The 25,897-nt window shown below is 43.9% G+C and overlaps 1 protein-coding gene across 2 annotated transcripts; it reads right to left on the reverse strand.

The window, feature by feature from the left end:
- Positions 1-1,226: 1,226 nt before the first annotated feature.
- Positions 1,227-25,588, reverse strand: EPHX1 (epoxide hydrolase 1). Of its 2 annotated transcripts, none has more exons than XM_032103349.1 (9): positions 25,296-25,588; positions 13,072-13,256; positions 11,467-11,647; positions 9,061-9,288; positions 7,880-8,009; positions 7,043-7,257; positions 4,892-5,000; positions 3,796-3,921; positions 1,227-2,288 (listed from the first exon to the last, which is right to left on the reverse strand). In XM_032103349.1, the coding sequence occupies exons 2-9, from the start codon at positions 13,249-13,251 to the stop codon at positions 2,063-2,065; spliced, it is 1,395 nt and encodes a 464-aa protein (XP_031959240.1). In that variant the 5' UTR covers positions 13,252-13,256; positions 25,296-25,588; the 3' UTR covers positions 1,227-2,062. The 2 variants fall into 2 exon arrangements, with proteins under 2 accessions (XP_031959240.1, XP_031959239.1); XM_032103348.1 differs by lacking the exon at positions 25,296-25,588 and adding an exon at positions 13,664-13,730 and having other exon boundaries at positions 1,858-2,288.
- Between the last annotated feature and the right edge of the window lie 309 nt (positions 25,589-25,897).

The raw sequence follows: 25,897 nt of genomic DNA on the forward strand, positions 1-25,897 counted from the left end.
CTGAAAAGAGGTTTGGCAGATTCCACACAGCAAACTTGCTCCCCCCTTCCTTTATCTGCGTTGTGGCTGAGCAGTCCCTGGGGCACTGCTCAGTTGTATCAGAATATGGCAGAGCTCCCTCACACCACAGCAGATGTCTGCATGTGCAGTAGCAAGGAGAGGGGCTGGGTGATCTCCAGCTCTGAAATATAAGGCCACACAGGGGACAGAGGAAAGGCTAAACCAAAGGGTCATAAATCAAGACTTGTGCAGGAGGGTGTGTAGTGCTACAGGTAGTGGTACCTGTAGCAGCTGTTCTTGTCAAAGGTGAGCTAATTCCTGCTGAATAAGGAACCCTCTTTCACTATACTGCTCCTGAAAGAAGGTTGGGGAAGGTCTTCTCCAAGGGGAGTCTATTTCAAAGGGAATGATTCTGTGTTTTCTTCCTGAGTGTTCAAAACAGACCTGCATCACACAATATTTTGCAAATGAGAACACAAATCTTGACTGAATGAAAGCATTTGCAATTAGGCATGGAATTAGTGCTCACTACTACTCTGGAAGCAGGTAGCTGTCCTAAAGAACTCAAGAACAGCTTGAGAATCAAATCTAGTAGGGAGACCTGAGAGCTCCTCTGCCTTGCACTACTGGCACCCAGGTGCAGCAGGCTGAGGAAAGGCAGCAAGAGGTCTCATCTCTGCTCAGAAAACAATCTGGGCTGGTCCACAGCCCATCTGCCCTAATGATTTTCTGCCACGGCTGGTGGTGGCTTTCAGCACTAGGATTTGAATGTGCCCAGCAGGAGGGTCCACTTCCCTTCTGTGAAACAAACTACATGGTATGCTAGAGTCTAAAGCCTTGTGGGATGGAGCACGGATCCACTGAGCAGCTCTTAGCTTCCATTTCAATTAAGATTGTGAAATAATACTAATCCATGCAAGTGCTATTGAGAGATTGTATTTCCCTGTGCTTTCAGAAGTACAGAAGGACATCAGAAGTGACTGGAGAACAAAACCACACTGAAATCAGTCATCTGGATATGGTTTAAGACCTGTTTGAAGCTCAACTACACACGCTAGGGACAGGAGCTGGTAAAACCATACAGCCCTTCAATTTCCTTTGAGCAGTTTGCCTTCAATCTGACCTTTGTGACAGATGCAGTACAGAACTGATAGGTTCTGAACTGATGCTTCTGTTAGCTGGTACCAAGCAAAATCTCAGTTGTTAAGAAAATTAAAAGAATCAAAGAGGAGTTATTAAAAAATTTAATGCACTTTTCTTTTAATTTTGAATTAATCAGGTTTTTATTCTTTAGTAAGAGGTATTTACAATACCCTGCCAAAGCAGCACAAAGCCACAGCATGCTGAGCCTACCTAAGGCTATGATTTAGCTTAAGAGTACAAATTCAGAGCAGAGGTAGCTACTCTTACCCAACCCCTCCCCCTGGTCTGAGCTACAGGCACCTGTGTGCTTCAGCTGCTCCTCACATATCCCAGGAGCCTGGCACAGGGCACTCCAGCTCCTTCACAGCCAGGAAACTGCTCCACAGCCCAGGCTGGAAAAGAAAGGCAGCCAGCAGAAGGCAGTTTAAAGGTAATGTAGATCATCAATGATGATTGATTGATTGATTGATTGATTGATGCACTCATGCAAGTTAAGTCCTGCCAGGCTGCTCCCCACCCTTTAAGTGAGAAACTTCATACTTACAGCAACTCAACTTTTACTGCTGCCATGAAAATAAAGGCCTTTCATAACAATTAAACTGTTACTAGGTACATTAGCAGTTGTGAGGTCTACTTTTCAATCTCAAAGCAAGAGTCAATAATACTACAGAACACGTTTTAGAAGACAGCCAAGTACTCTTCATGCTACTTTCCTAGCCTAGCTGAACAAAAAAAAAAGCCCAACCTAAAATCAGTTGGTCCCCATGGCAGTATCTCATCGAGATACACTGCATTTTTCTTGCTGTCCTTGCTCACATCTGGTCAATAATAAGATCTAACTACATGGATTACAGTACACTTAGTAAGCCCTGTACATGTGCTAAGCTAAAAGTAACTACCCTGCTGTTTCTTAGGGAAGTTATTCCCCTTTCTTTTTCCAGAGTTGCTCTTTCTCTACTTTCCCCACAAATTGCAGAATATCTTTAGCAAGAAGTTCAGGTTCCTCAAAAGCTGCAAAATGGCCACCTCGAGGCATGAAGTGGAAGGAGACGATGTTGGTGTATTTCTTCTTGGCCCAAGCCTGGGGTGTGTGCAGGATTTCATTAGGGAAGGAGGCAATGCCAGTGGGTACCTGTACTGTGAGCCTGAGAGAGGAGAGAGAATCACTGTAATCTTCCAAACACTTAAACCTGCAACAAATCAAAAGTTCCAAGGGAATGCTCTTAAACAGTTGGGCACACTGTTGTTAGGCAATTAAAATTCAACTTCCATATCCTAAAAGTAAAGACAACTCTCTAACTCCTGAGGAAAAAAACTTGTATTTGTTTTTGCATACAGTGATATTAAAGCAATTTTGCAAGAGATCTTGGGAACAGCATGAAGGTCAGAAGCATGGAAACAGAGCGGGGAGCCCTAGGACGTGGCGGGCAGCAAATTTCCTCTTGCTGCACACAGGGCTCCAATTGAGGGGCAAGCACACAATTTGTAAGGGCTGGAGAGAGATTTACAGAGAAGATAACCACCCAAATATGCTAAGCCTGGCAGGAGAACTGGAGGGGAGGCAGGGGAAGAACTACTTCAAAGTGGGAGAGAGGAGAGGAATAATAATAATCTAGACTGGTTCAGAAGCAACGTTTCTAAATGTGAGGCTATACCTTGTAAAGTAGTTCTTGCTTTTAACTGGCACAAATGCACAATACAGAACATTCTGAACATTAGGATGTATAAGGAAGTGACTGGATTTGAGGGGAAGAGTCTCATAAAGTGGAATGATCCGTGCTCGTTATAAGAGCCACATTTTCTAGGTTTAAATATCCCATACACATAAGCTGCATTGTCAGAAATGACAGACTTTAAAATGTAGATACAAAAAGTGTTGGGCACGTAGCCACTGGAAGCCTGAGATCAGAATTTTACACAAGACTTTGAGACTCTGTCCTCTAGGCACGTAGAAGCTCACACAGCTCATCTCAAGCAGGCAGAACCAGAGCAAGATACTGCCCACAGCATAGCCACAACAGCTTCAGGAACTGAGTCAGCTTCCTGGGAGCATCATTTCACAGCTAAATAAATACCATGGCACTAAGCTGTGGTTGCAAACACCTCAGGGCAGGTTTAAGCCTTCACTCATACTCAAGCTCACACAATTATATGCAACTAAGCTGCTGTCTTAAGAGTGTGAGCAGCAGCAGGCACATCAGTCTCACTGACTCCTGAATGATGCAGTTTGTCAGTAGGCTGAAGTTGCTTCCAAAGGAAGGACTTAAGCCTTTTGCAAAAATAGGCAAACTGTGTCCAGAAATGGGCAAAAACTACAACCAACTAAACTAAACAAAACTGACTGCATGACTCACAGACTAATTTAGTAACTGAAATAAAATCGGGAAGTACATGGATGCTCCATGAATGGGAGGCCCTCAAGCAGTGCCTCCAGTCAGATCTCTTCACTGATGGTTCAGGATTCCTACCTAAGCACCGTGTTTTGCAAGCACAACACAGTACATCAGCTAGCAGGTCTGTCTTGCAGAGGAGTATTGTGATAGAGCAGTCTTTTCCCTCAGCGTTCAGAAACCTATAAAGCATGAGCAATCCATCTGCAACCATAAAATTAAGATCAGGGCAAAATATTTAAAGGGAAGAAGCCACGCTTACTTTTCATGTTTCTGTGTGCCTATCCCCTTCTGGAAGTTTTCTTTGTAGAAACGCATCGAGGAGACAATGCAGCCTGACACCCAGTAGATCATGACATTGGTGAGCAGATCATCCAGGCTGAACTTCCTGAAGAGGCAAGCCCAAGAGATTGCTTAGTTAGACCTGAACACTGATGTGCATCACTTTAGCAGGGACTTGACTTTGGTTTGGTTGTAAGGAAACAAAGAAAAAGTTACAGGGAAAAAAAACAGTTAACTTGGTTAGGAGTGGAGAGGTGAAGTTACTACTCCCCCTCTGTCTGCCAGTGACCAGTTAAGGATGCTAAAGGCTTTCAGACAGACTGGGAAGTGACATTTTAACTCCTACACTCCTCCTGAGGGCAGATTCCAACAAGCACCTTATGCCCCAGCATGGCTGTCCACAGACTGGGAGGGTGGGAGCAGAACAGCACATGCAACAGCTGGTGCCATTTACTAATGATAATCTGAAATGCTACTGTGAGCCTTCAACACAGCCATCATACCCCAACAAGTGCTGTAAACAGTGCATGTTTCATATAAAATCATCAGCTGCATGCAGTGCAAACAGTCCATTCATATCTGCTGCCACTGGGCCTTTCCATAGCGTGCCCCCTCTCTCCATTCCTGCCAGGTAGTTCTCAAAGGGAGTTTCATCTCTGATTTCTGCTGCACACTAAACATAATCCTTTATTAGCAAATGGTAGGTAGATGAAGCAGTAACAATCAATCCAAAGCCAATTCACAGTGAGTTAATTGTTAGTATTACAATGAATCATGAGTTCCCAGCATTTTAATGTGGGCTAAACTTTTGGTCCTAATGAGATTCTTCCCCCAAGTCAGTTTTTAATATCCAGGAGTTGCAGGGTGTATTTCTTTTCTTAGGAGATCGAAGTGGGAAGGGAATTCATCACCCTCCATGGCCTGTTTGCCTCTCTGTGTGCTGTAGGGCAGCTCTGCACCAGCTGTGGTCACTACAGGCTCCCTGAGGTGTGAGGTGACCACTTCAGACAAACCTCTTCAGCTGTGACTCTGGGCTTAATCACCTCATCCAAAATGCCAGGAGAGAAAGGGCTTACCTCTCCAGACCTCCATCCTCTAGATTCTGGAATTCCATATCAGTCCATGAAGAAAACTTCTCCAAGATGTATGCAGCCAGTCCTACAGGAGAGTCATTCAAACCACAGCCTGTAAAGGAGGAGGAAAATTTAACTAAAATGGTGATATACAACTACTGAGAGTGTTAGAACAGCTGCCTATTATAATACAGGGGATGTAACTTTACAGAGCTGTTCCATCAGCTGCTTTCTTAAATAAATAAAGTAGTACAATGAATTGGAGCCATTTAATGCCAAATCACAGACTGAGAGTATCTGCAAAGGAGCAGGCTCCACATTAGTTCACACTGAACGTTTTTTGAACTGATGTAACAGTATTGGATTTCTGCTGCCTTTTCTTTTTTTCTGGTAAGCTAGTAAGATTAAGCTCTATGTGCCAAGGAGGGTTTGCTTCCATTAATCTGGAAGTTGTCATGTATTAAACAGCATTACAGAGCCAAACCCCACATGCCTACACATGACCAAGAGGATTTGCAGCATTATCTAACAGCAAAACATTTTAAGGATTATTAGAAAGTCATTAAGGAACAGCAAGGCTCTACTAAACAGTCCATCTTCTAAATTAGCAACAGCAAACTGCCTTCATGTAGAACAAGCCTCAATATAGATTTTGTAGTTTGCTTTCCTTGGACAGAAAAAAACACACCTGCACTTGGAACTTGGATCACACAGATCCCAGTGCTGTGAAATACAAGGACCGTACACTGTCCCAGCTTCTCAGTAAAACATGAGGAAAAGCTGTTCCCAAGGAACAGCAATGCATTTGATGTTCCACCCATGCAACCCAGCCTTCCAGGAAGATGCCTAATGCTGCAGCTGGCACAATTTCATCAGTAATTGCTATTTAAACACAACAGTGCAATTTCAGTTATTAAGCAACTACTACTGATAACCGAAATATCAAGTATTTGAAAAAGTTCTGTTGAGCACACTTTCCAGATCTGCTGGACATGGCAAGCAGTAGTCTGTTCTCACCTGCTTACTGTGAGTGGAGTACATCTGCTTACATAGAAAAAACCCTGATACTGCTCCTAAGAGCACTTGGAATACAGGCATTTCTGTCAGAAATGTCTTCAAAGCATTCTTCTCTCCTTTCAGGAACCTGCCACTGCCCTGCTCCTCTCTTCTTTGTCCTGAGAATTGCAAGAATGCTCCAGCTCCCAAAGCATGATCTGGCTGCTGGTTCCCAGTCTGCACAGTCTGCTCTGACAGACCACACGACTGGTAAGGACAAGAATCAGCCAAAATTCTGATTGCAAAGGAGCATGGCTTCGGCATCTCTCAGCTATTAGCTTCCCTCTCTGCCCTAAAGCACAAAAGACTGGCAATTTTTAGAAACCAAAACCCAACGGAAGCAAAATTATTTTAAATCCAAAAATTATCCTTTTGCCTACACATTTTAAGAACATACCTGCCTCTGGAGGTAAGTTTATGGAAAACCATTACAAAATATTTTCCTTAGCTATGTTTTTAATAAAATCCATCCGTGAATTGCTGCTGCACTAAACTAAAATGTAGTCAGTACTCCTGACTCAGTTGTCCAATTCAGTCACAAAAGATGTTTTTAAAATAGAAACACTTAATACTCAGATACTTAGAGTAGTTAAACCATCTGAGTGACTAGCTCGCCTAGAAAGAACACTCATAGCTACAATTTTTTTCCTTGAAAGTCTCCAAGTGATTCAGAACAATGAGTGAAAGTGAAATTTGATTTTACTTCTCAGGTATTACTTATCCCTATAATAAATAAGCTACATTGTGTGCTGAGACAGCTAAAAGCTTCTTGTAGTTTACATTATTTGAATGTGATCCATTCTCTGAGAAGAAACTATCTTTTGCTCTCAGCAGAGCTGCATTTGAAATGGAATTGCAGCCCCCAGTGATAGCAGAAGTGGAAAAATATTAAACAATCTATTTTATTTATGAAAACTGGAAAATGAGGTCAGTGGCACTTGGAGCATGCTCAGTTTGTAACGTGCAGATACACTGCAAAACCAAATTATTTTCTGCATATTTTTAGCAGTACATTTTGTGTCTATGAAAGTGCAACTAAAGTGAAGAGACTTAAGTATTCCGAGCTCAAAAGGTTGTGGGTTTTTTTGTTTGTTTTACCAACAGTATCTGGCTTTGTAGCCTGTATGTGAGCGTAGCCAGACTCCGACAAGATCCTGTAGAGCCCTTTTTTCAAGAAGGGGAACATCCTCCTGACATCTTCATCCTGGAATCCAAAGAGCCCTGGGAAGTACCGGCCCAGCAGGACAGAGAGCAGGTGAGTGAGTCCCAGGTTTGAAACTGAGGCCATATTTAAATGGAGACCTTTCACATGGCTAAAGACAAAAACAGAAAAAGCCCCACAAGTTAACAAAAAGTTAACAAAAGCTCAAAGTTGTTGTATTTAGAGTCATAGAATATCCTGAGTTGGAAGGGACCCACAAGGATCATCAAAGTCCAACTCCTGGCCCTTCACAGGACAGCCCCAAGAATCACACCACGTGCCTGAGAGCATTGCCCAAACGCTTCTTGAACTCTGCCAGGCTTGGTGCTGTGACCTGTAACATTTGAAATGGACATACTTGAATTCCAGCCTGTTAATTACATCATGACCTCAGCTGCCCTTTTAGTGTGGCTTTTCACACAAAGATGACAAGTCAGAGGGACAACTGTCAGTAATCAGCACACACTCCAGGGCACCAAGCCACAAATCCTCCCTTGTTTTTCTTTACAAGTATGTGTCCCAGTCCAGACCTCAGCGAGGCCACTACAAAACTACTGCACAACTGTTTGAAAGAAAAAGCATTTAATATAAACTAAAGTATGTAATTTTGCATCATTGCTTAACACTGAGCATCAAAGAAAGAAGCTACACAGTGAGGACTTGGGCAGGAACTCCCAAGTGCACAAGAAATAACTATTCAGAGAGTAAACCAGCTGTACCAACGGGGTACTCACTTGGGAGCTATCTGGGCCAGGTTGGTGCAGATGAGCCAGCCCCAGTCACCACCCTGGGTGTAGAACTCATTGAATCCCAGTCTGAGCATCAACTCATAAAAAACAGAAGCGGCACTCACGGAATTGAAGTCTGCATTAGAAGAAAAGAACACTATTTCGTACTAATTCCACCCACACTTCTGACCCTGAAGCATTGATTCTCCACATCAAGGCAACGTTCAAGCTCCTCAAAAGCTTCAAGTCCAACTCTCCTTGCCTGTCTGTCTGACTGACTGCATGGAAGCCCTTGCTCAGCATCCAGGCAGGGTGTAGAGAGCAAGCAGAAACCATGAGGAGGACAAACGCCAGCCTTTGTTGCTGACTGGTGTTCTCCCAGTTGTCCATGCACTTGCCCCACCACGGGGCTGCCAGAGTCCTTTAAACTCAGCTCTGTCCATACTCCATCTGAGCCCCATCAGAGGCACAGAGAGTTCCCCAGGGAGTGTGTTTCTGTTTTGTCTGCTGGGAGCACAGTCTTCTCTTAATGATAGTTGGAAACTCTTGTTTCCACCAGTGATGCACTTCTCCACTGCTTCTGCACACTAACCATGTAAATTTTAGCCAGGGAAGCTGGAAAAAGCAAAGCCAACCTTCCCCTGCTGGTCATTCACCCGCACATGTAATTAAATGCTAAACTCAGTAGCACTTTAAACACTTCCTGGCTTCAATTTGCTGCAGCTTGTGTTTGTATCCCTCAGAGCACAAGCTGAGCAAGCAGGTATTTGGCTACAATCTGCCACATGGATACATGAACTGCTTCGTTTCACCTCTTCCTTCTCACCTACTTGTACAATGCTGTCAAATATGGATTCAAAACACCCAAAAGGAACAGCAGTAAATTAAATTACCCTGCCTGCTCACTCACAGACAATTCGTGGATGCAATTACAATTCTTGAGTTGTCACTTCATAGCTTTTTATGGTGCTTTTAAAATTATCCATCTACACGTTGCTCCAGAAACTAGCCAGTGATGTCACCCAAAATCACCCCCTTATCTCCCTCCTCCCACATGACACACAGGATCTCTGCTTCCTCACCGGGAAAACAAGAAGTGTGTAACAGGAGCTGCTGTTCTGCTAACAGAGGCTGTCTCACTGTGAGACTGGGCTTGTGGGGGTTCAGTTTCTTCTCATGTGACATACCTTTTTTGTGGGGTGCTTCTGAGAAACCATAACCAGGGATAGATGGGCAAATGACCTCAAAAATGTGCTCATCACTGAGGCCGTGGCTTGCGGGATCCGTCAGGAGAGGGATAATTTTGTAGAACTCATAAAATGAGCCAGGCCAACCATGAACCATTAGTAGTGGCTTTGCAGCCTGGCCTTCAGGCAAACGAGGAGGCTTTACGTGAACAAAATGGATATCAATGCCTGTAAAAAATAAAATCATTAATTAGCACGCCCAAATTTACCATGGCACTGAAACTAATCACAGAACAGATGATGAATAAAGCTTTTCTCCAGTCCTTTTTTTTTTTTTTGTGAGCGTGCAAACACACTGCACCTCTCTGGATACATTTATCCAAGGACCTTATAGGACTTTATAACGGACAATTAAGCATCACAGCAGCCAAATGAGGTTGGCTATTTCTGGTTTAAAACAAATTGGCAAATTAAGACATAGAAGTGAAGCAATCTACCAACGGTAACACATTGACTCACACAGCTTACAGACAATTACGTCACTTAGTCCAAGTGCCCTTAAATCTTACCCAAATGTCCCTACATGGCACGGGATAGGCCTCAGTCAGCCACAGATTTTTCTTCCTGAAAGGCCTACAACAGCAGCTTGAAGGCACCAAGAGATAGGGAATCCATCACAACTTGCAGCTGTTGGTTTGGGGGCATTAATCACTTTCCTCATTTTGTTCATGCCTTACTTTCCATTTGAACATGTCTGGCTTGTATCCCCAGCCACTGACCCTAAATGCTACAGCAAAAGGCATTTTAAAAGCCCTCAGTAAGTATTCTCTGCCTGTGGAAGCCTCCTGTAATCAGGTCACACATCTTAACAGCTGATAAGCCAGTCATGCCGAATCAAGGATTTTATGCCTGGCTAAAAGAGAGTTAAAGTGTTCATTTTTGTAGTTCTTTCCTACCCTTTGTCCAAAGCTTTCAATATCTCTCTGAGTAAACCAAAATGGGAAACTCTCCTGGTTGTTCAGTACGAAGGTAAAAACTGCAGTGTGGTTTCCATTGTGATCCTTTCCAGCAGGAAAGCTTCACGCAGCACTGCACTACCTGCTTCAGGTGAACTGCTCTTCCTCAAACTAACTCAGGGCTTCGTTTTCCAGGAAACAGGAATTTGTTCCCAGCAGAGCCTGAATGCCTCATTTCTTGATGTATTTTAGCATATTTTACTCACATCAACTCCAGTTCACCAGCAATCCCACCCTCTTTCACTGACTTGAGATTTCCCCATCCTTGACACTTCTGTGAATCTCTGTATTCTCTGAAAAGCTTTCAAGTGATGACAGAAGGTAGGAATCTGATACACGGAATGTTTGACCTTGTCTTGTCATATCTCCCCTCTGTAATCTTTCCCAACACTGACATTTCCCTTCCCATTGCTATACATAGTGCATTGTCCTTAGCTGCTTCACCCTTTCTTGTCTCAGATGGTGCTTTTTTCTTCTTTTTTAAGGGAAGGCTTTTTGGTTTTATCTTTTTCAGCACTAACATCACTTAAATAAATGCTTTATGTTCTAACCACTATGTAACACCATTTATTGTCCCAAATCCATTTAACATATTGTGGCAAACTGCACCATTTGAAATAACACACAACTATGGGTGCAAGTAAAAATGTAACAAAATCCTCTGGTAAGGTTAAATTTTGCCATCATGTCAGACAATTGCCTGCTGTGCTCTAGATCTACAACTGCAGCCCCAAAAGACCCAAGCACCACCCTAAATCAGGCATTTGAAAAAGCCCAGTCTGACCAAGCTCCAGCACCAGCAGAGCTTGGCTGAATGAACTCTTTGGAAAGGTGCAGTGTGCTCTGAATGAAGAACCATCCCCTCACACCTGGCAGCACACCAACCCCAGGGGAAAGGCACTGTGCATTCCTAGGCCTGGGAATGCTTGAAGAGGTGCAGCAGAGCACATCTGCCCTGCCAGGCAGGGACATCCTGCCCAGCTGAGGAGGGCTGCCAGGCTGATGGCTTCACTGTGACAGCAGCAGCTGGGCAGCTCCACGAAGCATCAGGAGACATCTGTGGGAATGTTTGCACGACTGCATGCGAGTCAGGGAACATGTGTACATGTTAAGATCCACTTCTGCTTCCAAACACCCGTGCCTGGCTCCTGCTAACACCAGCTGACAGCCCGCTCAAGCACAGGGAATTCTATTTGTCATGCCTTGTCCTAAAGGCCTCAGTTACAGTGAAGGAGTTCCTTGCTGCTTCGGCAGTGATGCCAGTGATCCAGACCATGGCAGCCAGAGAGGGAAGGCCCACGTGACACAACCAGAGCCTTCTTCCCACCGAGTTCCCTTGCAGACAAATGTATCTATTACTGTTTATATTTTAAGGGTAAAAGCTACACACCTTGAATCTTTGTTTTGAATTGTGGGTACTTGTTGAGGACTTCAACTTGTTTCTTCCAATTGAACTGGTTTTTCCAGTAGGACACAACCTTCCTGAGATGCACTGAGTTAGTCCCATAATGGAAGCAACTGTCCTCCAGTGGCTCAGTGAATCGAGCCTGGTCAAGTCTCCTAAATAAGTCCTACAGGGAAAAAGAAAGAACAGACATTAAAAGCATTTGTGTCTGCTGCCTTGGGCTCTACTGTGTATGGTTTCTAGTTATTCCCAAGTGAAATGGAAACAATGGAAATAACATCTCTAATTAGACACCTGTGCCTTTTGCTGATGCTCCATCAGCTGTTCCAATTCCTTTCCTCCTCCAGATGGCCTCCTTCCTCTTCCATTCACAGCTGTTCTCAGCCTTTGTTCTGCAGGGCTCCCTAACCTGTCTGCCAGGCTGACAACCACAGAGGGCAAGACGCTCTGCTGGCACTGCTGTGGCTTCACGTTTTAAGTCTTGCTGCATTTCCAGGGTACTTTCCTCACAATCAACGCATGAATCTGGCCCAAATCTTTTGCTTTCCTTCCCGGACTCAGGGGTGGGAGGTCTTCTCTGGGAAACACTCGGAAGGATTTTGCATAGACAGAAAGTTGGTGAAACTAGACCGATACTATAGTTTGCCAGTCTGGAATAACAATGACAGTCACCTTCCCACTGCACTTCAGGGGTACAGGGGCTGCTAATGATGCTGCAAGATCACTCTAAAATCACTCAGCAGGGACGGACTGCCAAGAGCCCCTTCCTACCACAAACAGAACCCCAGAGTAGCTGAGGGTGAAAGGCAGGTCTGGAAATCTAACCCTGCTCAAACATTTTAAAGTTAGAAATTATCCAGCTTAGCATCTGCAGTGTAATGGGAAAACATAACAGAGATCAATGTCCCTTGATACTACTAAGAAGGGCAAGCAAAGTGTTAAAAAACCCAAGTCTTGCTGAGAAATTAGGAATCTATTGTAAATTAATAATATGAGCAATCCCATGAGTATTGTTTGAACCATGACTCCACAAAGACCTATGAAATCGTTCAATCCCTGGCTTAAACACTCACAATCAAAATCTTTCTATCCGACAAATTCTGCAACGTATGTGTTTACTGTAATTACCACAGTAATTTAGTGTTGACCAAAGTAGACTATTAATTACAGAAGAATCAGCATCCAACACAGCTGCAAACATAAAGCAGTCAAGAAAATGAGGTATTTGTAATTGCTTTGGAAAGAAAGGGGGAAAAAACGACATTGTTCTTATTCTGGTCTACACAAACTGAGGAAAATGCACAAACAGAAAAACAGAGTTGAGTAATCTGTAATATCATTTTTATGTTTATTGGGCTTTGCAGAGTAGGTTTATTTACCAGCAATTTTGCAGGAGCCAGCTGAGAACAAAATGACACAGTGAGATCTGCCTATTCATACCTGTCTTCTGAAGTACTGAAAAATCCCTTCCCCCAAGACTTGGACATCTCAGACACTCAACTGGTTCAATTTAAAAATTACTTCCAAACACGTCCTGCATTTATTTGGCCCTTTCTTACTTCCCTCCCCCCAGCACAGAGATTTGCTTACACTCAGCTCTTCCTCTGTAGTCTCCACCTTAAATGGCCGAACGCTTGTGTCTTCTTGAGTCACAGGCTTTTGTCCCTTGCCCCACGACCCATCTTTGAAGGGCAGTGTCTCTTCTTTCTTTTTGGAAAACAAGAAGTAGATGAGGAGCGTCCCCAGGACCAGGACCACCTCGAGCAGCATAATGCCTGCAAGAGAAGAGCAGACCTCTGTTAAGCCAAATCAGCTCAGGGAGACACACATTCTTTGTGAAGACTACAAAGGTTTTCCCTTTTTAGACAGGATTCCAGCTACGGGATCTTCTGGCACTCACATGACATCGATACTTCTGTGAAATTTCTGAAACAGAATGTTTTAACCTACTCAGATGGGGAAGAATTGTTTTAAATAAAAAGACCTATAATAAAAACAGAACTCAAAGCAAGTAAAGAGATTATGTGGCAATTCAAGAGTCACTATAATGTAAATATAACAAACATAACATAACTTAATAATTATAATTATGTAATTCACATTTAATGCTTTCTCTTCCTCTGAAGCTCTAGATTCCCAACAAATCCCAAAGCAGAGCATCCCTTCAGCAAGGCTTACAAACCTACTGCTGTAGATTTGGAGGGAAAGAAAAACAACACGTATACACAGAATAAAAAGTGAACAGTGTGAGGGCAGCCACCTTGTACCTCCCAGTCAGCCAGGAAGTGGAGCAGGGATATATTTGCATAACCCTTGAACAGCAGTGCAAAGGGTAGTTGGACCTTCCCCTTCCTTCTCCCTGTGAACTATTTTAAAGAAAAAACAAAAGCCCATGACTCTAAAAGGTGATCACATTCCCAAGGGATAAAATTCTGTCAAGGTGAAGAACAACCTGATTTCGCAGCACATCTGCATAACCCTGCTGCAGGGCTGCTGTGCTTCAGTCAAACAGAACACCTTAAAAAAAAAGAAAAAAAATCCATTTTGAATGTATTTGGACTATTTCATGCTGCAAGTAGAAAAAACACTTAGACTCTCTTTAATAATTAATGTTTTCAAGCATGCCTTTAAGTATAAGAAATGTTTGTAAGGTGGTTTGGGGAACAGTACTGTCATCATTTTAATGCATAATTTTAAAGAATATCGTGCTTCAAACACTCGTTTGCTGGAGAATTGCTAAGACATCAAGTATTTAAAAACTTCTGTAGGGCAAGGATTGTTTATGACCCAGAACGTCTTCATTCTCTCTAGAGCCAGAAGGTTTTGTTGGTTTTGCTGCTGCAGAGTAATTTGATGCTCTGGAATGGCTCAAAGAGTCATCAGAATGCACCAAATTTACTCCTGGATCGAAACAGGAATTTTAACACAAGTTAACGGGAATTCACAGGATTAGAGCAGGAATGAAACTGAATTAAATCATTTAAGTGCCTTTATGTGACAGCTCAGGTTTTAGTCAACTTATTGAGTTTAATTTTCTAATGGCTGACAATAAATAAATAAATAATAAGTCAAGATAAGCACCCATTAAAACATTTGTACAGAAGCCAAGCCCTGTGCAGATTGAACAAGCTACCAAAAAAAAAAAGCAACTATTTTTCACACATGCAAGTGCTACAGCCTTGCAAGTGCCTGAATCCTCAGAGGCTGGAGCTATTGGGAATGATAGGCACTGAGAAAATTTGATTTATTTGTTTCACTGGTGCTCCCATAATTTCTGCCACTTGTTTTTCTTCACAATGTTACCTGGAGCACAAGACAACACTCTTTCCCCACCTTTACAACACCCAGGCCATAACTTACCTTAGAATTAAAAAGTTTATCCAATTTCAGCTTGCCTCAGCACACAAACCAATGCAGTTTAGGAGCATCCTGAGCACAATTAAATTTTACTGCAAAGCAGAACTGGAGGGGCTTCTAAAAACCTCAGAGCACTTTGCACAGAAATGATTTTTACCTACCACAGTATTTTGTAACATTTCTACTCCTAAGCCTTCACGGAGAGAACCAGCAACTCCCCTGAAATCACAACACAACTCAAGGCCGTGTCTAGACTGGAAAGGTTCACCACCAGAACTGTGTAAACACCACACAGAAAAATCCAAACTCTTGGCCAACTCCAACCTGTTTCCAAAGCCCCCCGACAAACAGTAGTGCTGCTGTCAGTGCCAGCCCCGCTGGGCAGGCAGAATGGCTGGGCTACCTACAAAACCAGAGCACTCCTTCTCCTGGCTCCTGCTGCATCAGCACCACGGCCTCTGCCAGCACAGTGACAGAGGCACAGCACCCAACACGGAACTGCTCTGCCCAGGAACAGAACCTCAGCCCCTTCCTCAGCACAAAACTCTCATGTCCTAAGGCACTGGAGTACCCAGAGCTACAGAACCTTCTGCTCCCCCCATCTGCTCTGGAGGACACTTGAAAAAGCAGAATTTTCTCAGCACAAGACCTGGGGAGGGGTTGTGTGCAAACGTGTGTATTTTGCATTCGCCCTGGACTGTGTGTGGAAAGAACGCGCTGTGTGAACAGACACCCATTTTTGCAGTGAATTCCAAACACACTTGAGGACGAGCTTGTTTACAATCCAGTAGTAAGTGCCAAAATCAGCTTCAGGTCTCACAAGAATCCTGTCTTCTATTGCAGAGAGTTGGAGCTGGTGACAAACTGATTTGCATGAGATGTCATCCTGACTTGGAAGCAGCTGCCTCTGGTATCGGTTGGATTATCTTTTGCTAACACAGAGACCCTCTGTATTCAATCTCTCCGTTCCCTTGAAAGTGCCTGTAAAATTCCTGATTATAATGAACACGGGACCCAGAGCTCTAACTATGTCACATTTTTCTCTGAGTGCCCAGGAAGGGAAAGGCCAAGTGCGTCAGCAGTATTTGGACTCGCACCAGTTCACAGCGCACTCGAGGGGATTGTTTTGTGAGGGATGAGCTGCTGGGATGCAGCATGTTCCAACCAACAGCTCCAGCCTGGGCCCAGAGGAGGCCACTCAGAGCAGTGATTTCCCATGTTCACTATTCAAGCTACTTCTCTAGAACTCTTGTGTGTTGTTTGAGCAGCACAAAGCAACCTCAGTCGTGATGCATCTGCACCAGAATTTCCTCCGTTAATCACTGCTGAGATCAGTGGTGAAATGGAAGCTATCAGCTCCTTAACACTTGTTTCAGCTGCAGCAATACAGCACCACGAGTGTGGAAGGACAAACAGGTACAGTAACACTTTTCTACCCTCAGTTTTCAGAGATGTCAACAACAAAGCTGGTGGTTTTGTTGTCTGAAGTCTCTTGATGCAACCACACTGGCACGTTGCCTTTATAAACCAGTACTTCAAAGGGAGTTCATGTATTGGTTTGGCTTCTCCCTCTTTTTAGGTGACCAAAGGCAAGACCTTAGAAGGAAATATTTCCATTTATTCCATGGTCCTTGGGCTCCAAGACTTTGCTGTACCCCAGGGTGGATATTGTTTACAGACAGCACTTAAACACTTTAGACAGTACTTTTATCCTAAAGAGCTCAAGGAAGAATGCTTTTGGTTTGCTGCTTTAAAAACATGTTTTGAAAGAAAAATGTTGAAATGCAATGGGCCCAGTAAATAGCCCAAAACCAAGCTCCTCTTGAAGAAGGCCAAGCACATCTCAAGAAATATGTTTGCAAGGAGACCCCAAAACTTCCTTACAGTGTCTTACTGCTCCCTACTGGAAATAGTTTTTCAGGAAATAGTCCTGGTTTTCAGCACCTTTTTGCATTTTGATTTGTCCTCTGTCTGTGCATTAACATCAGAGCTAAGGGGCTCACAGGAACAGAGCAATTATTATTTACATCAAAACTATGTCCTGTCTCTTGCTCTGTCTTCACCAATACACAGGAGTAGATGCCCGAGAGAACAGCGCTCTTTATTTTCAGAGAGGTCATCTATGAAACAGCTTAATAGTAAAATCCCCACCTCCTTCTACAAGCAAACACTCATCTTTGCCTTGCAGCATTAGAACCCATCTCAAACACGTTGTTGGAGGAATAAGCAACTGTTCAGACCTTCAACCTAACGCTGGAAACGCGTTCTGGCCCAAACACAACCCAGCTGCTGTGAACGATGCACAACACCCGCAGCTCTGAGGGGTGCTGCCAAACTCTGCCAGCGCAAAACTGCTGCTGCATGGGTGAAGCAAGGCTGTGAGACTGATGTCATGATGATTTTTTGCTTTTTCTTTTATACCCCTTTTATATACCTTTTATAGCTTTTTGTATTCTTAGTGGTTTTTTAGCCTACATTCTTAGACTTACTTTGTCAAGCTAGGAGACTGAACACCTTAGAAGCCTCATAGTTAGGGATCAGAAGGCCCCAGACCCCAAGGTCCTCTCCACACCACACTTTGTAAACTAAGATAGGACCATCCAGGGGGAAGGCTCCTTGGGGAGGGGGCTCATTCAAGCCTCTCACTGGGGAATCTTTGATAGATAGGCTAATTAGTGAGACCTATAATGTTATACCAGGTCTATCGTGGGTGTGCATTGTGGTGTGCATCTCAGCGCATTCCACCCGGACATGGCGCACCTAAGGATCCTGAAAATAAATACTGAGGTAAAACCCCTTTTTCCCTTCTAACCGTGTTTGATTCTTGATTTTAAGACCAGGAAAAGGCTGCTTTGAGACACATGCCACAGTTAATCACAGCTTAGGGTTAATAACATTTTCTCTCCAAGACTGGTTTACCAGCACACTGCGAGGGAGCTCAGAGCACTTGGCACACTCTCAGAGATACAGGGTTTATTGATTAATAATTACTCTGCAGGAGAGAGAACAGCTCAATTTAGAAGTGATTTTTCTGTTTATTTTTGTTCTCTTACATAAAGTCCCACATCAGGCTTTACCAAAAAGGCACCTCTCTGCTGCAGTGTCTTTGTTCACACATGGGTTTGCCCAAAGAGCAGCAATTGCAGGTTACTCTTCTTCCCAAGAGCCCTGAAGGAACAATAACCCCACTGAAGGACTTCAAAAACTTATGGCACCTGTAACAGGGTCCCTGAGGACTGCCACAGCTTAAAAGGGACTAAGACATGGCACAACCCCCACAGCTTCACCCTCAGTCTATGTCCTACCGTCTCCGGGCATCACATTTTTGCCATTATGTAGCACCAGAAACAGAAAACCATCAAGTCACTTGTAGAAGAAAACCTTCCTACTTCTGTAGTTTATGGAGCATTATGACAAGCTTGAAAATAGCTTAGCAATGCTGAAATTGCTTTGCATACAAGTGATAACATCTCCCAGGTGAACATGAAATGATACATTAACATTGTAGGGGAGGAGGGGAGGCAGGCATGGGATGAAATAAAGCGTCCTACTCAGGAAAGCAAATCAAAGACAGGAAATACAAATCCAACAGAGTTTCTGGCTTGTCTCAATAAGAAATTTAGCATTTACATTTTTTTATTGCCACAGGGAGGTGGCACACAATGCTATCTCCAAAACAGCAGGAAGAGATGGTATCGTCCTATTTTACAGGTTTTTTTCGAGACTGTTCACAATCAGAAATTAGCCAGTACAGAAGGAACCTAATTAGAAGGCTACAAGCAAGGAGTGAGGTCACGTCCCCAAAAGAGGGGAAACCACACTCTCTCAGGCTTCTGCCAGGAGTGGGGCATGCTGCTCCCAGGACAGGGTTGGGGGTACACTGCTGAGGAACACCCCATGCCTGTGGCACTGAGGCACTCCTCCCGTGCAGCTCTTCACCTGCTTTGTCCCTTGGACAACAGGAACAAGCAACAGGGCCAGTTTAGGCTCTGGGGGTGCCCGAATGCATCACCCAGAACTTGCACTTAGAGCACTTAGTCCTCCAGGCACGTTATTCCAGGGTAGTGGTTGAGCGCCTTACACAACACGTTCCCACCTCATTTTTCCTACAATGACAATCAACTGTTAACTCTCCAGTACTACCCTGAAAGCCCACAGGCACTGAGACCCAAGTCTAGCTAAATATAAAAGAAAAGCTGTATGGGACCAAGTTCACTGTTGTCCACTTTGCCTCACCCAGGGGCAGCATATTTATGTAACCACTGGCCAGTCAAAGCTGGTATCCCAATCACTATTTAAAATACTGCATTACCACATTCTTAAGAGGAAGAAAGTCAATTTACAAGAACACATATTTAAGAAACACTACTTGCTCTTTCAAAGCCATGCCCCACAGATTTTTTTGTGCTCCTTAAAAACATGATTTGTTTATCTCAATTTTCCTTTTTTTGCTTCTATTATGCTTGAACAAACCCACTCCCTTTCAAGAGTCTAAAAAAAGCCTTTGGGCTACATAAACTCAAACTGACAGAATCCAGCTTGGGATCTGTGTGATGCCCATTATTGTGATCTAATGGCTGTGTGCATGATTCAGGAGAAAGGAGATGCACTCTCCATCTGCAATAATTTCTGTTTAAGACTCTGCAGACAGAAAAGCCATGAAAGGATTCTTAAATCAGCACTGTTCAGTCACGATGATTAAGGGTGAAAGAACTGTTCAAACTACCATAATAATGCATTAAGGTTAGATCATGCAAAGATTTTATCCTATTTATCTTATCCAGCCCTAACTCTTATTTAATGACCCTCAAATCCCAGCAAGAACAGGTTTTTTGCACAGGTGCAGAGAAGTGACAGTAGCCTGGCATACAATGGAGGGTGAACACAGCTGAAAGTGCTCTCAGTGCTCTCTCAAATTCCATCTAACAGTTAAAAGAGAGAAGGATACCATGCCAGCAACAAGTTTTTTAAACAGTTCTTAGCCACTATCCAGCCAACGAAATGACACAGTCCAACAGAGTCCAAACAACATCTTGAGCTTTACTTCAACATTTCATTCCTAGTGTCTGAAAAGAAATTATGACCAGCACATGGTTCTGTTTTGCCTTCCACTAGAATTTCTAGCAATAATGAGGTTAACCTCCTCATCCTATGCCAGTATCTGCATTTTACAGAAGGGGTGGAAAGATAGAGATATATGAAGATATAGAACCAAAAGAGTGAGATATTACAGATAAGGAAACGAGATTGAGGTAATTGCTCCTCAGGTCTTAAGGCAAATTAGGGCTCTATTTTTAGCTTCACCAAATCCTCCAGTACTGAAGAGTAAAAAGTTACCCTCCTTCCCTGCCATGGTATTATTGCCAATGTGTTGCCCACCCTGATCTCCAGATAAGACTTGTTTTCATCCCAAGCTGCTTGGTGGTACAGCACAGCATGTCCCCTTCTATTTACTGCAGGATCTTCCATTAGTCTAAGTCTCTGAAGATTCTTCCATGGAATCAGGGAGGGAAAGATCTTTCAGCTAGCAGATTTACAAGCTTTTTGTATTAGCACTGTTAGAAAACTGTGTTACTGAAACCTTTAATTATTAAAACATGCAGAATTGACGTATATGTGGTGCTTTAGAGGGGAAAAAAAAGAGTGCAGGTAGTTTGAGGTATGTAAGAACAAAGTACATGACAACCCTGCAGTTAAAAGAAGGTGTAGAGAAGGAAACGATGAATATAAAGACTGCCAGAGGAATTTTCTGGCAAACTGCAAGACAGATTTGCAGTGCACATTGTGAATTTAAATCAGGATCACAACTCCAAGTAGTAAGGGCAGCATGGATGAAAATGTGCTCCTTCCCCTGCGATGTGACTCCCACCTTCGGCTGCGACCCAAGATGACTTTCATCTTCTACGATGCCAGACTTCCTCTTACCTCTGACACCAGTATCCCTCTTACCTTTATGATGAGACTCCTTCCTCCATTTGTGAAGATTTCCTGCTTTTTTCTATGATGTCAGATTATTTCTTTCCTCTGTGATATCACACTCTCTCTTATCTCTATGGCGATTCCTCCCTTTCTCAGCAATCCCAGACTCCCTCCTTCCTACAGGAAGCCACATACCCTCTTACCTCTATGATGTCCAACTCCTTCATAGCTCTGTGATGCCACTCCTCCCTGCTTTCCTCAATGATGCCACTCTCTTCCTCCTTCACAATGCCAGACTCGCTCTTACCTCTGCACTGAGATGTGATGGCAGACCCTTCCTTCCTTCCTTCCTTCCTTCCTCCCTTCCTCCCTTCCTCCCTTCCTCCCTTCCTCCCTTCCTCCCTTCCTTCCTTCCTTCCTTCCTTCCTTCCTTCCTTCCTCCCTTCCTCCCTTCCTCCCTCCCTCCCTCCCTCCCTTCCTTCCCTTCCTTCCCTTCCTTCCCTTCCTTCCCTTCCTTCCCTTCCTTCCCTTCCTTCCCTTCCCTTCCTTCCCTTCCTTCCCTTCCCTTCCTTCCCTTCCTTCCCTTCCTTCCCTTCCTTCCCTTCCTTCCTTCCCTTCCCTTCCTTCCTTCCCTTCCTCCCTCCCTTCCCCTCTTTGATGAGACTCTCTTTCCTTCACAATTCCTCTTACCTCCATGATGATACTCCTTCCTCCCTCTACTACTGCAGATTTCCTGCTTTTTTTTGATGCCAGACTCACTTGTCATATGTGATGCCACACTCCCTCTTATCTCTGAGATGTCCAAATCCATCATACCTCTGTGATGCCAGACTCCTTCCTTCCTCACTGATGCCAGACTCTTTTCTTTCTTCATGGTGCCAGACTTGCTCTTCCCTGTGTGTGAGACTCTCTCCTTCCTCAGTGTGAGATGACCTCAGTCCTCTGTAATGCCCAACTTTTCCACATTTCCTTCTTTTTCTCTCATGCCACAATTCCTCCTTCCTTGACAACGTCTGACTCCCTCTTACCTCTATGATGAGACTCCTTACCTCATCTATTATTTCAGATTTCCTTCTTTTTCTAGGAGACAAGACTCCCTTGCCACAAAGCCTGAATACTCCAAGTATAATGCAAGAAATGTGCAAAATCATACATAAGACAACCAATTCATTTTGCCTAGAGCCGTAAGTGTAAAAGGAAAAAGGAATATTAATTGTGACTATGGAAACAGGAAGAGATCGAAACTTGTTATCTCTCTATGAAGACTTCGTTCCCAACAAGGAAAGGAACTTAGAATGATGCCAGAGGAGGGGAACAGATGGTAGTCATCATTTTCTGTCAAATAACTGCAACACCAAAAGGATGTGCCAGAGTAAACATGTAACAAGAACAATTCTTACTACTTCATCTCACTCTTAATAACAAATGTTTAAGTTCTGTTTTGGATTCATGGCCTTCATCTAGAAAAGTGCACTACCTGTACCCACCAGACTAGAGCAATTAACACTCTGGATGAAGCACCCAAGAGGTCCTTCAACAGAGCTTGGGTTCTGATTCATCATACATGGTGTTTTATCTGAGAGGAAGACTTGTCTTCTATCAGACAGCAAAGCACACCCAGGCTGCAGATACAGAACAAACAGGGAGAGCAAGAGTTAAGTGTCTTCACTACAGAATTCACAAGATGAACAAAATTTGACTGCTGGGTGCAATAAATGTGAGAAGAATTGCTTGAGACTGAGAAAGAACAACAAACCCCAATACTTTGTTGAGCCCTTTCTTGTCCCATGGATTACACCTAAAAATCCCCCACAGAGATGTTTCAAAAAAAAAAAAAAAAGTTGGAGGAATGTTGGAAAACAGCTCACTTTTAAGACAGGAAACCTAGCAAACAGCTCCTGTTCCTTAATCCAGCAGGATCCCTTCATAAACATGATCACAGGTAATTGCTTCATTGTGGCAAATACACTATTGAAAAAATCAACTAACGAAGCATGGCCACCACAATTCCCACTAAAATATTCCCAGGCCTGCCAATCAGAAAGCATTTAATCAATAACAATGCACTTAAATACATATAAAAACTGAGAATGCTGCTTCAAAAAACCAACCATAAACCCCAGGGTATAGTCACATCACTGTCAGCCATCCTGCTATGTCTAGCATGACCAAGATATTAAAGCAAATGCCGCTTTAGAAGAAGATGGTTTGTGCTTTACTATTTATGTAAATACCCATTTACACACACAATGATGCTTTTAATTAAAAATAATGTGTTCAGAGGAAGAATCCAGGACTTTCTTAGCAGTAGTATTCAGAAGGGAAAGAAGTATTTTCAACATTAATTACAAGCAGACCAAAGCTCTTCAGAGAGAAGCAAGATGCTCTACTTTCCAAGTGACTTTTCTTCAGGGACTTACACAGTAATTAGAGATCTAGTTGCCACATTTGGAACTTTCACTTTAAAGAAGACTGCCCTGGATCTGGGATTGTGCATGGCATGAAGAAAATACTCCTGCAGGCTCAAAGAAGTAGTGGACACTCCACCACAAAGGTAAGGCTTTACCTCTTCTCATCTGGCCACAGAATTTGAATACTCCAACTATAATGCAAGAAATGTGCACAGGAATATGTAAGATAATCAATTTACTTTGCCTAGAGCTATAAAATGTACTTCACCTACCACCCCCAGCCCTGCTTTGCTACTTCTCCACTGACAAATTACTTGACAAACTATTACTGAAGCAACAAGTCTTTCTGGGAGTATCACCATTCCAGAATTATTACCCCAAACCTTTTCATTTACCTGTTGTAATTACTCAGAACAAATTGGTCCTTCCACCAAGGAGCCTGAGCTTGTTTCACAGTGCTTACAAGATTAAAACATTGCCATTTTATGCCTAAAAATACTAGGTAGGCCTGAAAGCTTTGCTGAAACCCTGGATAAACAAATGGGCTGAAAAGAATTATATTGCCCTACAGGATGACCAAATACTTGAAGTACAGTAAATCAACAGGGGGCAAAAAAGCATTTGAAAACACCCAGTAATCCAATACCTATTTTGGGCAATTCATACAGAGAAATTGCATGTGGATTCTGGCTGCACTGGTTATTACCAACCGTGCTCTATTTCAAATTATTTACTTCAAAACTAGATCACACGAAATAAAATAACAAACTCTGGAAGAAATAACAAGCCAGCAGAGTTTAAGAAAATCACACACAAGTTTTTATATGAATTCAGACTGGAAAAGATGTAGAACAAAGAGCCATGAACTTGACACTGTGCCAGAACCTTCCCCACAAAGACTTCAGCTCTGACAAAGATCTAATCCCGTCCTTGGACAACTTCAACTGTGGATTGATTTTCAAAGCTGCTTAATTGCTTTTGGGGCTATCTTCCATCGATTTTCAGTAAACATCAGCAATCTGTGCACTCAAGCCTCAGTTTTAGCTTACTTCAAACAGGAGTAATATCCGCTTCAGGGGAGAAGCACAGCATCTGCAAAGAGCAGTGCCAATCAAAATATGAACTCTGCATTTGTGGCTCTCTACGTAGCTTTGAGACATTGGCTTCTAAGACTGATCCTATCTTGTAGGTTCACCTAAAATAACTAGGCAAATTCTCTTCTTTTAGATAAAGTTATGCTAGGAAAAGAAGGGAAGAGAAAGCAGCCTAACTCAATAGAGTTGGAAAATTAAGCAATGCATTCGATAATGGTATGTTTTAACTGCTGGGCAGTCGAAATCCCAACTGAATTCTGACAAACTGAACCCAGCTTGAGCAGAGAGTACACAATTTGCTTAGTCTTTGCAGATTGCTCAATTATGCATCAAAATACGTGCATTAAAAGGTTTTCTTCTCATGCCTAAAATGCTTGTTCAGCAAAGGGAATTATGTATAAAGTACTCAATCAAACCATTTTCAGGTCTGGCAAAATTATCCGTAAATAAAGAAAACTTCAATTTCATATCCCCATTTAGAAATTAGTAAATAAACCAAACAGAAACCATTTACATGCCAATAGTTAAAGCCACTTACTCTAACTAAACAGGGAAACCTGGCCACATTCCCAAGGAACGCTAACTAAAATTGTTGTTTCCCTAAGCACTGGCAAGTCCCGCTTATCAGGGACTTTAACGCTGGAAAAGCACCCCTGGCTCCACCAAGCTGTTGGGAATGCCACATTCACTCCCCCACCAGGAATGCAGATTTGGGCCTTCCTGTTCCCGAAACCAACAAAAAGTCCCCAGACGACCCACTGCGTTATTCAGACTTGAACAATTCCCATTGTTAGGAGTACGCGCAGTACCGCGCTCCCTTTAAATCCCGGGCATCTACGGGCCGTCGGCGCAGCGCCCGCGGGCTTGGGCACACGGAATCGCTTGAAAAAGCGGATTCCCTTTACTGCATGGGAAGCTGAGGCTCCTCTCCCCGCCGGGGCACCGCTCGCATCCCGCCGCGGAACATCCCAAGCCCAGCCCGTCCCGCCGCACCGCGGCCCCCCCATCCCGGGACGGCGCCCGCCGCTCTCACCTGCCGGGCCGGGCCGGAGCGGGCACCGCGCTCCCCGAGCCTCCCGAGCCTTCCCGAGCCTCCGGGGCCACTCCCCGGCCGTGCCCTCCCTCCGCAGCCCGCCGGGAGATGTAGTTCTGCCCGGGCCGGAGCTCCGGGGCAGGGCACAGAGGCGCCGCTGCCGCGCCGGCTTTGTCCCCTCAGCCCCCGCTGGGCTCCCGAGGCGCGGCGCTCCCCGAGCGCCCCAGGCTGCAGACGCTGGCTGCCCGCTGCCCTGCCGGGATTTGGGCACAGCCGCCGTGTGCGGTACCCCCTGGGAGCTCCCGAAGTGGCCTCTCAGCCGGGCTCAGCAGCGCTCGCTGCGTGGGAGTAGAGCTCAAGGGGAACACAGAGTGCTGCCCATCCGCAGCTGCTGTCCTGGGCAGCACGACTGTGCCCAACAGAAGGAACGCGCTGAAAACGCACCTAACAGGGCTGCTTTTTCCCTGAACCTGTGTTCTCCAGGGCCTGTCTTCCAAACTTGGGCAGAGAGATCTAAACAAGCCCCAGAAGGTCAAGCTGTAGCAGCTCATCCCACCAGGAAAAACATAACAAGCAAATATTAAATTCTTCATCATCTCTGA

This window comes from Corvus moneduloides, chromosome 3 (assembly GCF_009650955.1).
Source record: "Corvus moneduloides isolate bCorMon1 chromosome 3, bCorMon1.pri, whole genome shotgun sequence".
NCBI classification, from domain to species: domain Eukaryota; kingdom Metazoa; phylum Chordata; class Aves; order Passeriformes; family Corvidae; genus Corvus; species Corvus moneduloides.